General features: G+C 39.0%; 1 protein-coding gene across 1 annotated transcript in view; it reads right to left on the reverse strand.

The window, feature by feature from the left end:
- The window catches only part of SLC39A10 (solute carrier family 39 member 10), a 32,406-nt gene that overhangs the window by 6,075 nt on the left and 14,811 nt on the right, over positions 1–11,520 (reverse strand). Inside the window, 6 exon segments of the mRNA XM_005415965.3 lie at positions 355–435; positions 2,246–2,614; positions 3,925–4,045; positions 5,351–5,569; positions 6,522–6,691; positions 10,687–10,888. Of these exon segments, the coding sequence (XP_005416022.2) occupies positions 355–435; positions 2,246–2,614; positions 3,925–4,045; positions 5,351–5,569; positions 6,522–6,691; positions 10,687–10,888 (1,162 nt within the window).

Consider the following 11,520-nt stretch of genomic DNA (forward strand, 5'->3'; position numbering starts at 1 on the left):
CCACATGGAATTTTACTTATGTAATAAACCTGTGTTTACTTATGTGACTTAACTTTGTGTAAGACAATGCCACACAGAGTAGTGTGAAACTCTGTAAAATGCAGAGCTATGTAAAATGTATGCTCCTAAGAACATTTTTAAAACATGCTCAAAAAGTTTTACAGAAGTGCTGTAACTAGACACTACCAACATAATCCTGTAGCAGTACCTACTCTGAAGCAATATTTCTCCCTCACCCTCTGAAGTTCTGGTCACCTCTGCAGCTTCTGCACTGCATTGAGCTTATCACAGTATTACAACAACTTTTAGATAAGGATTTTGTACAGATGGAGCACAGTTTCTATGCTTAGTTACCTAATTCATGGGGAAGCTCGTGACAAAATACTGCTATAGATGTACTAATTCCCCCTGTCAGTCCAGCACTAAAAGCTGCTCCTAGAAAAAAAAAAAAGGAAAAAATTAAAATTATATTTCACAATTTTCAGGTCAGAAAAATCAATCGACTTTGCAGAGCTGACACCATTCTGTTAGAATGCGCACTAATATTTTTCATTATGTCTGTGTCCTGTCTGTATACAAATGAGAAATACTGGAAGCACCCTGGATGTGCATTACCATTGCAGGCTTTATTACTTATTTATCTGAAAGACAAACCCTGGAGAGGAGAACATAATTGGCCAAAAACGAGACATAAAGGCAACAAGCCAATAACACCACTTTTAGGAACTCTCCAGTACATGAGGGCAGTTAGAAATGTACATGAGCAAGAGTCTGGCTCTCTCCTTTCCAGCTTGCAAATCCAAACTAATATTTAAACCATAATCTCTCTAATTTTCAAAGAACATTTCAGCAATATTAGTAAACCAGATCTGGAAAATAATACGGGTAAAATCATTGCCATAAATATCTTTCAGTACTTTTGCATAAGCTAATTGAATTCAGTTAACTTTAATGTCATACCTTAAATAATTCTGAGATGAGAAAACTGGTATTAAATTTCTGTACTGTAGCAGAGAAAAGCACAAAAAGAGCCTGCAGTGACCAGTCTAAACAGGCAGCATAAAGCAGAAAGAAAAGACAATCTGAAGACAGAGAGGGAATTTAACTTTCCTTGGGATTCTTCATAGCTTGACACATTAAAAAGATGAGCATACTTTTCTAAAATCTACATTTTACCACAAATTCAGCTGTTTGGGCTTGACCCAGAAATATTCAGAAATGGAGTCTCAATACTGTGAAGTTCTCAACAGAAGGCATGACAATTGTTTTTGGCCCTAAGAGCCATTGTCTAAATGTCTTACCTGTTTTATGTGAAATTGAAGCAACAAGTTAATTTTTAAGGAGTTTAGTTTCTTTAGAAGTTGAGAGAAGGAAGTGGAGGAACTATAGTAGATTCTGTTGTTAACTAGAGACCCTGACAAATGCTTATCCCCCATCCTTCAAAATGGATGTGTTCCTTCTGCCATTAGTTCAGAACCCTGCATACCCTTACTCTTAAGCAGTTACCTTAGTAAAAAATCAAAAGTGTGCATTTCAATCCTCTCACCATTATCCTGACTTGTATAATCCAAATTAATACACTTTACAATTCAAATCATATTTAGAACATTGTGTGACTCCAAGTTAATTTAATAAATCTAATAAAATCTGTTTGGTACTTCCAATTTCTTCTGCACTTGGCTAGAAATAAATCTATACTAACTGTGAGCCAAAACAATATTTTGCTTAAATAAAAATTATATTATCCTAAGTAATACTTTTAAAATATTATTTCTGTAACCTGAATCACAGTGCATTTTTATTTGCAAGTACTGTGTAATTCTATGTATTAAGAATAATATAAATAGTATTATTATTATTGTTAGTAAATATCATTCTAAATAAGGCTGAAAGGCATTTATTTATAATTCTAAGGCAACTGAGACCCGAACAAGAAAGGTGGGTTACTGTGCTCCATAAATCCCAAGGTTTGCATGCACCAGTCTCTCCTTGGCAGAGATTGTGATTGTCACTGCTACTCATACACTAATTTTAGTGCAAATAGCACAGAATATTAACAAAAGGTAAACTGTTAAACTATTACAATTGACAGCCTTTTTATTTCTGCTCTGCAGGAGACTGAACAATGGCAGTAACCACAGGTGCTAACTGGAAGCCTTACCTGTGATCACTGATAAATCAAATATTAGCAGAGTTACTAAAGGTAAGGAGAAACTGTTGAGGAATACTCAGTGCTTTTGCTTACCGATTGCTAAGCCATCACTAAAGTTGTGAATGCCATCTCCCATAATTACCATCCAAGCAATATTAGCTATCCCAGTATCTTTCAGGTCTTTTCCAGAATGACAGTGGCCATGGGAATGATGGGAATGTTTGTGATGCCAGTGGTGACTGTGTTTTCTAGCTATCATTTTATCTTCTCCATGGCTGTCATACTCGGAATCGTGCAGCTCGTGCTCTTGGGCGCCGTGGGCGACGTCGTTGTGAGAGTGGCGCAAGTTGTTCTCCTCTTCTGCAGACAGGTAGTTCTTGGCAGGGGGCTCCAGCTGCCCGTCCAAGTCAGTCAGTTCAGTTTCATTCAGCCGGTCCTCAGACAAAACTGAGTCATCTGCTCCTGCATCCAGTCAGTTGGGAGAGACACTGAGTTAATTCCTGTTTAACCAGCAACCACTGCACCCTGACCTAAGGGTTAACTGCTCTGGGAAAGCAAAACAAGTATTTTACACATCCCAGTCCTGCAACTTTGTTGTCAGCATTCAATCCGAAAACTAAGTCTGTCATTGAGACATTTTTTCACAAATGTGCATGTACAATCTATAAAATTCTCCACTGCAAGGCAGCAGCATTGCATCCATAGCACTCAAAGCCAGTTTGAGCCCAGCCTACGCTGGTGCCTGTAATTTTGCTACTGACAAAGTTTATGGTTCAACACTGGCAAAGGAGAGTTGCCAGAATGATGATTATGTCTTAGAGCTGTAGATGGGATCTGAATGGTTAAGGAAACCCCAGCTGGCTCTGTCTGCATGTGCCCATACAGGTCACAGCTCAGCCTCCACTGCCATGCAGACATTTCAAATATATGTTCCAATCCCTGCACTGCTGAAAACTTTCCCTGTTCTGTGTCAGTGCCCCAAAGCCCATTTGAGATTGTTTGCGTGGAGAAGGCTGCAGTTCTAACCCTCTCTTCTACAAACCAATCAAATTAAATAAACCTAATTTGTGCAAATGCAAATTTGTATAGGTTCTTCATCCACAAATTACTTCTGCAGCCATGCAGGCAACAGAATCTGAAGGTTATGAAGCAAAGCCTTTGCCCTTCTCTCCCCCTGTGACAAGGGGGATAGAGCATTTCTTCTGGGTACACACAGAATGAGCACCCACAGGCTGTCATGAAGGAACAGTGTGCAAAAGTTGTTTTGGATACTTGAGGAGTATTCAGGATACTCGGTTGTATTTGTGGAAAGAAACAGATTTTGTTTATCTGTAACTGGTCAGATGATGAGATCTTCAAAGTGGAATATATCCCCATTTATTGTGTGGGTGTTCATTTTTGATCTAATTTTTGCCAGGGCTGAGCTAGTCAGTAACAGCTTAACCAAAACAACATAAAAACCCCAAAAACAAACGAACAAGCAAGCAAGCAAACAAACAAACAAACTCCCAAAGATCCACAGCCACTCAAAACATGACTGCTTCAGAAGTCTGAGAACCATCTCTATGGCATATTAGGAACTGTTCAGAGTGCTCTCAGATCTAAAGAAAACAAAAAAGATTTAACAGGGAAAAGCCTATTAAGTCTTATTAACAATGATTTGCATAATAGCAGCAAAACTGTACAAGAGGTTACATGCTACACACCATGCCCCAGTAACCTGCTCCTACTTTGCATCTCCCAGTCAGACAATTCTGACAGTAACTGCCTACCTGCAAGGGGTTTCAGCTGAAGCCAGTCAGCATCTGGTCTGTTATTTAATTTGTGATCAGAAAGTTTCCTTCCAATTGGTGATTCTTCAGGCTGGGGTTTTTTGCACCATTTCTGCTTACTCTGCAACAGAAAGCAGGTAACAATCTGGTTTGTGACAGGACATTGATGGAAATAACAGGTACAGAAATGCTGTCCAAAAATCTCCTAAATAGATCAAGCTACTCTCTCTAACCATGTATGACAGAAATATGTTACTTCAGAATACTGATCTTTATAAGGCTCAGCAACAATCCCTATTCCAGTGGGAGTGCTTAGCTACTTACCATGGAATCTCACTCCCAAACTCTTACATAAAGATACATTTCACTTCAGTAAGAGGGAATATTCTGACAAGGATTGCTCTTATAGCTCAGAAATACTTCCATGCTTTTTCCATTTCTAATAGCAATACTTCTATTAGATTTGTTCAAGAAAGCAAACTTGCAGCAAGAACAGCTCCTCTAATTTGTTCAACTTTATTTTTTTGTTTTATATTCCTGTAACTTCTTTGTACTTCCCTTTAAGAAAGCAGCAAGCTTTTCTCTATCTGCAGCCTATAGAGCAGATCCCAAGGATTTGCCAGAGCAGCCTAGGGGATTTAATTATTTAATTAATCTCAGAGAACATATGCACGATAAAACAGTTTTCATCCTTTTATCAGAAGATCTAAGAAATTCTTTCTCCAACACAGAAAATCTTCTGCTGCCTGTCCGCTCAGACGGCAAGTCTGACATGAAAATAGAGAAGGTGAAAAGTTTTCACAGTCATTTTGGGAGAAGCAAGTTGGAATTTCACCAAAATAATTTTCTCCTCAAAGCTGAATGACAAAGGCAAAGGCTAAAACTGAACTTTCATCCACCATCACACTCCCCAGGGTACTTGCTCTCCTTTTATACCCCTACCATAAATACAGAGTGCTTCCAGCACTAAAAATCCAATCATTTTTTGAGAAACAAGTTAAAATTTGACCAGCAGTTTACAGAAAGCAGGTCTGAAAATTGTAGCATTTTTCTGATGTGGAGAACCTGGATACCTCTGTTACACTGGCATTGTTAGGTAAGAGCATACTGCTACATTTCTTGTCAATTGTCTTGACAATTGCTGGCTCTATAAGCAGATCTTTCTTACATGATGCTTTCTCCTGTTTTTGCAAAAAAACCCAGGAAGCTTTAGATGCAGCTTCCTCCATCAGATTTCTACACTGTTTTCCCAAGTTCCCTTGTTGAGAAAAGCAACTTCTTTAGGAAGGGGATCCCTCACATAACATCAGACGGAATACAGAGCAGCAGCAGCAGCACTTGTTCACAGAGCAAACACAACTCCTCAGCACTCACAAGGCAGCTTTAGGGAACGCATTTTTAAACAGCAAACAATTTCAGCACCTACCTTTTGTTTATTGTAATGTTTGTACATTCTTATACAGTGCTCAATGATGAAGAGAACATAAATGCCTCCAAGTGCCAGGAGCCCCTTGAGCACGGGGTCATTTTCCTCCAGGAAGCCCTCGGCGTGCACGGCGTGCGCGTGGCCGTGCCGGTGCGAGTGCCTGTGCTCGTGCACGTGCCCTTGGCCATGGTGGTGGCTGTGGTTGTGGCCTCCGTGGGACTGGTGGGAGAGACAACAGTGACACCACTGGGGCAGCCATGACACTGAAGTGGCACTGGGCCAGAAGAAACAACAGAAATACCCACCCTTTTTTGCTTTTTCTTCACGCTAACACATTTTGCCACATAAGTTTTTCAATAGATTACTCATTACCCTAATTAGTAAAAAAATTCCTCTGGGAATTTTTTTTTTGAGCGGGTAGATAATGTAGCTTCAGCTTTTCTCTCACAATGCTGAAGATGAGACTAACACTCAGAAACATCACAAGGAATTACCACCATTCTTACACTCCCACTAGCAACCAAGCCTTATGACTTTTTAAACTGTTACAGTCAGTTACAGCCTAAATTCTAAACTGAAATATGAACTTAAAAAAACTCCTAAAACCATGACCAAAAATGCATATTAGAATTATACAAAGAAAACATGTAAATATTAGTCTTTGTGCTAAACAGCTGAGGTAATAAAATGTTTAGAAAACACTTCCCCTTTTAAGAATTATAGTACACCATCATGCATTAAAAGTTGCTCACCTTCCTTGGGCAATTGCTTGATTCAGTACATGAGTGGTTACTTTCTCCCTCAAATATAGCAAGCAGGCAGGTTAATCCCCAGGAAATACTTTTAGGTACTGATACACAGCTATCAGTAAACAAGAGACAGCAATACTGCTAATTTTAAAATACTCTTCTTGGGCTCCTGGGTGTTTTACAATAGTGTGACATCAGTTCAACAATGAATATGCAACTACTTTTCCCCACCTTTTGTTGAGAGAAACACATTTCTTTCCTTTTTGTCAGCAGAAAGTCTCCAAAAGTGTTTGTGTCCCTCACAGTCAAGTCAATCTACAGGTGCATCAGTGAACCTTTCTTTATTGACACTATCAAACAATTCCTCGAAAATTCTAGACTCATTTACAATTAAGAATAAAAGGTGAGGAGATCATACTTACATGTGGCAAGAGATGGAGCAGTGCATCTCCACTCATTGTTCCTACAGCCAGAGCTACCAAGAAAGTTAGAAGAAATTTGAAGCACCATTGGTTAATGATGGGAACCAAGATCACACCTAGCAAGGAAAGCAGGCTAATGACGGTGATAGAGATGATACCACAAAACCAGGCTGTGGGAAGAAATGAACACAGAGAGGTTATCAGAACAACACCTGCAAAACTTTTAAGCCCGATTAATGACTTTCAAGTAGCTCTTAAGAAGGTGACTTTGCTTTAACCTAAGATGTGTGATTGTTCATTGAAAAGGTGCTGAAAAATTTTAAGGCAGTACTGAAGTCCACAGCAAACCAGAACTACACAGGCTTATTAACAGCACAGTATAATACAGTGAGACATCAGAAGACAATTAGCTAGAAAGAGCCCAGCAATTCTTCCTGACTGTTAGTTCCAGGCTTGGCTTTGCAGCCCTTCATGAAACTAAAAACGAAAGGTCTCATACTGGGACAAAACCATGTCTGCTACTTTACTTACAAGGGCTCTACAAGCACTAATGTGTATGTAACACTTATTTTTAATATGGTTCTGATGCAAAATTTTTCTGGATTCTGTATTTCTCCCTGTTTGGAGTCACATGTTTAGTTTGGCACTATTTATTTCACCTGGTGCTTTGAAACATACACCTTTATTCATGAGAGGACTCAACCTTTGGCAGAGGAACTCTAAAACTGAATGCCACAATAAGAGCTTGAACAGCTGAAAGCACCTTGCTACCACCAAATAGCAGCATTTATTTCTTCTGAGAATCTTTACCGTTGCCATTAGAAGAAGTGATAATGGGATGTGGTACACCCAACATATTCCTGTTAATGAGGGAAGATGTGAAAATTTCTACACGACATTGAAAAGAAGGAATTACAGAAGAAACATCCTATAAACAAAGAAACATGGCTCTTTCAGTCAGCATCTCACTCCAGTAAAGTATTTTGTTTAAATTTTAGTACAGAGGCTTTGATTTTCTTCCACAGGGTTTTTCCTAGCTCCACTTTTAATCAAAAATGCATGTCTACCACATTTTGCCAACTTTAAGGTAAGTTACAGCTCCTGACTCAGAATCCCTAACATTTCCAGATTTCAGAGTACAATCTAACTTTCCTTGCATCTCTGAGGGTCCACAAGTAGGGGAAAACATCCTGGAAAACGGGGCAAGGGTATGTGTGAGAGGAGAAGAGGAACAAGTGTGTTGCATCTGCTCAGTGTCAACATGAGGGTGAAACACCCCAAGAATTCTGTCTGTACCAAACCCACTACAGAGCAGATTTATACAACTTTGCCAACACAAGTGCAGCAGCAGGCTTGGTCTGGTTCAACACCAAAGCTCACAACATCTGCTGCTTTAAATTTTATTTTGGGATATTCATTCTTACTAAGTCTGGGGCTGTCATTCCACAACGCTACATAAAAGGAAACAATTCAGCTGAAATGCAAGGAGTACAAGACCACATCCACTGGGAGAAAATGACTGGAAAAAGCTTTAGCCAGTATGAGGTGTGCACTGACAGACTGAGACCATAGAAAAAGAGAGTTGGTGGTGAGATAAAATCTGCTGTCAGATGAGGAACTGAAAAACTGAGGCTGGAAAACAGGAATACGAAAGAAGGTCTAAAGTGGAAGCAGCACCATGATGACCAAAATACTGCCACAGGTCCCCAGACTGATCCCCAGAGCACTCCAGGCACGTAGCCTGGACCAAGAGCATACATGGAGCTGTCCCTCAGTGCTCAATCTAGCACACATGCACAAGCAGCCGAGATAAAAATGACACAGCCTTTGGGCAGGACACTGCCCCAAGGTGGGCACACTCTGGTGCTCAGTGCCAGGGTAGATGATCAACAGCCTTACATGGAGAAAAATGGAAAGGCTGAAGTTTCATCTATCACAGCAGGGTTGGCAGATGCACCTCTGAGGGGCTGGAATACTCCTGTGGATGATACAGGACCTAAAGATGGCATCATGATTAAGATAAGGCACATGGGATTAGAACATGGAATCTGTGCCCCTCTCAGATTGAGCCCCAGGGAGCACTGGCAGCTGCACAGGCAGAATTACAGCTTGGACTGAGACACTTCTCATCAACAGCTCTAAGCCATCTCCAGCTCTAAACTAAATGCTCCCTCTGTTTACTTGTGTGACTTCTACTGGCTTCATTCAGTAGCAGAGGGTGCCTTTCCTTTCAAATTGTTCAGGGGCCTCAGTGGTGACAATGCCCCCTCTCCCAGCAGCCACACTGTGAAAGCTCAGTTCTATGGATAAGCCCTTGAAAATCCTCCATTAGAAGATGTCACAGAACTATCTGTAAATTACAGGAAGAAACCCAACATGGCTTCATAAGGTTTTGGCTGTCAGTTAAGTAAATTATCTTGCTTTAGAAAACCACAGTTAGCAGAGGTAATGGAAACCTCACAGGCTGGTATCAATGAACAGAAGCAACACTGGCCTGCTAAGATTGATTGAAAGCTTTAACTGAAACTAAAGTAAACCACAGAAAACTCATGTTTAAAAGTGACTGTATCCTCCTAACTTTGGTGAATACTTCTATCTAAAATGTTTATATTAGCTTAGGTGGGCACATGCTTTCATTTCAGTAAAGTCCTACAACCTACAGGTTGAGTTACTCTATGACTGACATTTGCCCTACACCTCCCACAGTCCCCACATTCCAATAAGGACTTGTTATTTTTTGATTCACTTCCTTACATAAGAAGGAACAATTATTATTATATCAACTGAAATCTTGCTGTAATTAATACAAGAGAATACAGGGAATTGTTATGAAGAATGATTTATCATTATCTAATCAAGCTGACTTGTTTTGCAGGTTACTGTTTGAGAGCCAAATCAATGAGTTAGAACCCAAATTTTTAACAGCTAACTGGCAAAAGTGTTATTTATACTCAAGGTATCAGATGCCATAAAACATGTTGAATGTTCACAATAAGCTTGACTAATTTTGCAGATTAAGTCTCTTAAAACGTTAAAGGTCTTCAAGCTGAGTTATTAATGAACTCCCTTTCTCATTACAGAAAAATAAAATGCAATCTTTTAAAAAGAGGCACTCATCTGTAGAAGCTTCCTAATTAAACTGGTCCAAAGCATGTGCAACATGACAGTTTTGTATAGGGTTTCAACATTTTAATTGGCAGAAAATGCTTAGAGTTGCTCTAGCAATGCTCTTGGTAATCAGGCAGGGGTCAGCTCTTACTACACTGAGACCACAGCACAAAGCAATTTGCTGTTGTACAAAACACCCACTGTATCTGCTCTACAGCAATCTCTGAGCAGCTAACAAGACAGCAGATGTGTCACTAGAGGAGATTTATCTATAAGAAGTTAATTATTTTAATGAATCTGCAATTGGTAAGAAAGATTACCAGCAATGCATTCTTCCCAGCAGTTATTAACATCTATGAGAATGCAGTTATATCAAGCTTTATTTCTAATGATGCTAATATGCACCTATGTACTAATCAATCCTCACATTACCAATATACTTTCATTTTCAAAATACAGACATTATATCTAAGGTTTTTTAGATTTTTAATATTTTAATGCAACTAAACATCAACAGTTCCCTTATAATTTATGAAAGATAGCAGAGGTAGACCTATTTGAAAAGTACATTCAGTTATGAAATAACAACAGTGGATTCTACCCTTAAAGTAACTGCTTTAACAGTAGTAAAAATATTTTAACTTAGAACTGTGGTGATAAGAAGTCTACTCAGTTTTACTCAAGGTACATAGAAAAACCAGAAGATTTTGATTGCACATTTCTCGTGTGCTTAGAGAGAAATAGTCAGAAAAGGGAAGTACGAGAAATGACAATTTAAATGCTCTTGTACTTGCTTGTGCCTATTTTTTAAGTTCACCAAAAATTATGCATGTCAATTCTACAGCTGTGTATCACTGCTAAAATATAGAAATAGTAAGACCTAAAGTCTCATTTTCCAGTGAATGAATGGTGATGATAGTGTTGTTCTCTATTCCTGAATTAACAGGTCCAGATCAAATTTATTAAGAAATTTACTGCCAAAGTAACACTGCAACTTTCCAACTTTGAGATAAACATATGGACCACCTCAGTGCCATTAAGAAAAAAAGACACCTACCTGATGCACCTGTTTTATCTTTATTCTCAATTGATGCATTTTTATTTCTTGCAAGATCTTCCAGCTCATCATAATGTACAATACAAAGCCTTCTCTCAATCTGGTAGAGCAAAGCAGGACAGATGTACACAAAGAGCTCAGGAGATATTAGGGAGCTGGCTTCCAGACCATAGTACCGTAGCAGCTGTGTAGCATTTAAGCACTGCAAGCAAATTGTACAAACAAATTAAATATAAAAGCATCTATTTTCATGTATGGAAAATGCAGGACATTATTTGAGAACACAAAGCAGAAACTTTGGTCTAAATGTTCTCCCAGTGCTAAAACATGTCTTAAACTGATCTAAGTGGTTTATGAAAGAAGGAAACAGTAAAAATACCTGCACCGCACACTTGAGTCTCCCAACACCTACATAACTTTTGATAAATGTCACTGAAAAGCAGTTTCCATATTCTTTGCACAGTACAGGCAATGAAGAAAAAGCAACAGGTGAAGAGTAGAAAAATGTAAATCCAAAATTGGTTTTTAAACACTTCTGTTTACCTACCAACCTTCCGTGTTTTGAGTTTCACTTTTTAATACAGTTTGAAACCTTGAACTCAGTACCCCCTCCATCCTTCTAGTTTAAAATTATCACTTTACAAAGTCCTGCATCTGTAGTTAACTGTAAGGGGAAGGGATTATGGTGCTGGCAGAACTAATGGATGCTGAAGGACAAAACAGAAGAGCTTTCACCAAGCACAGTGCTACTGAAGCTACACCTGCAATTGCTTCTTAATCTCTCAGGACAAAGATATCAGAAGTGTGCTGAAAAGATGCTGCTATTTTAGGAAA

Source organism: Geospiza fortis, unplaced genomic scaffold, assembly GCF_000277835.1.
Source record: "Geospiza fortis unplaced genomic scaffold, GeoFor_1.0 scaffold112, whole genome shotgun sequence".
Taxonomy (NCBI): Eukaryota; Metazoa; Chordata; class Aves; order Passeriformes; family Thraupidae; genus Geospiza; species Geospiza fortis.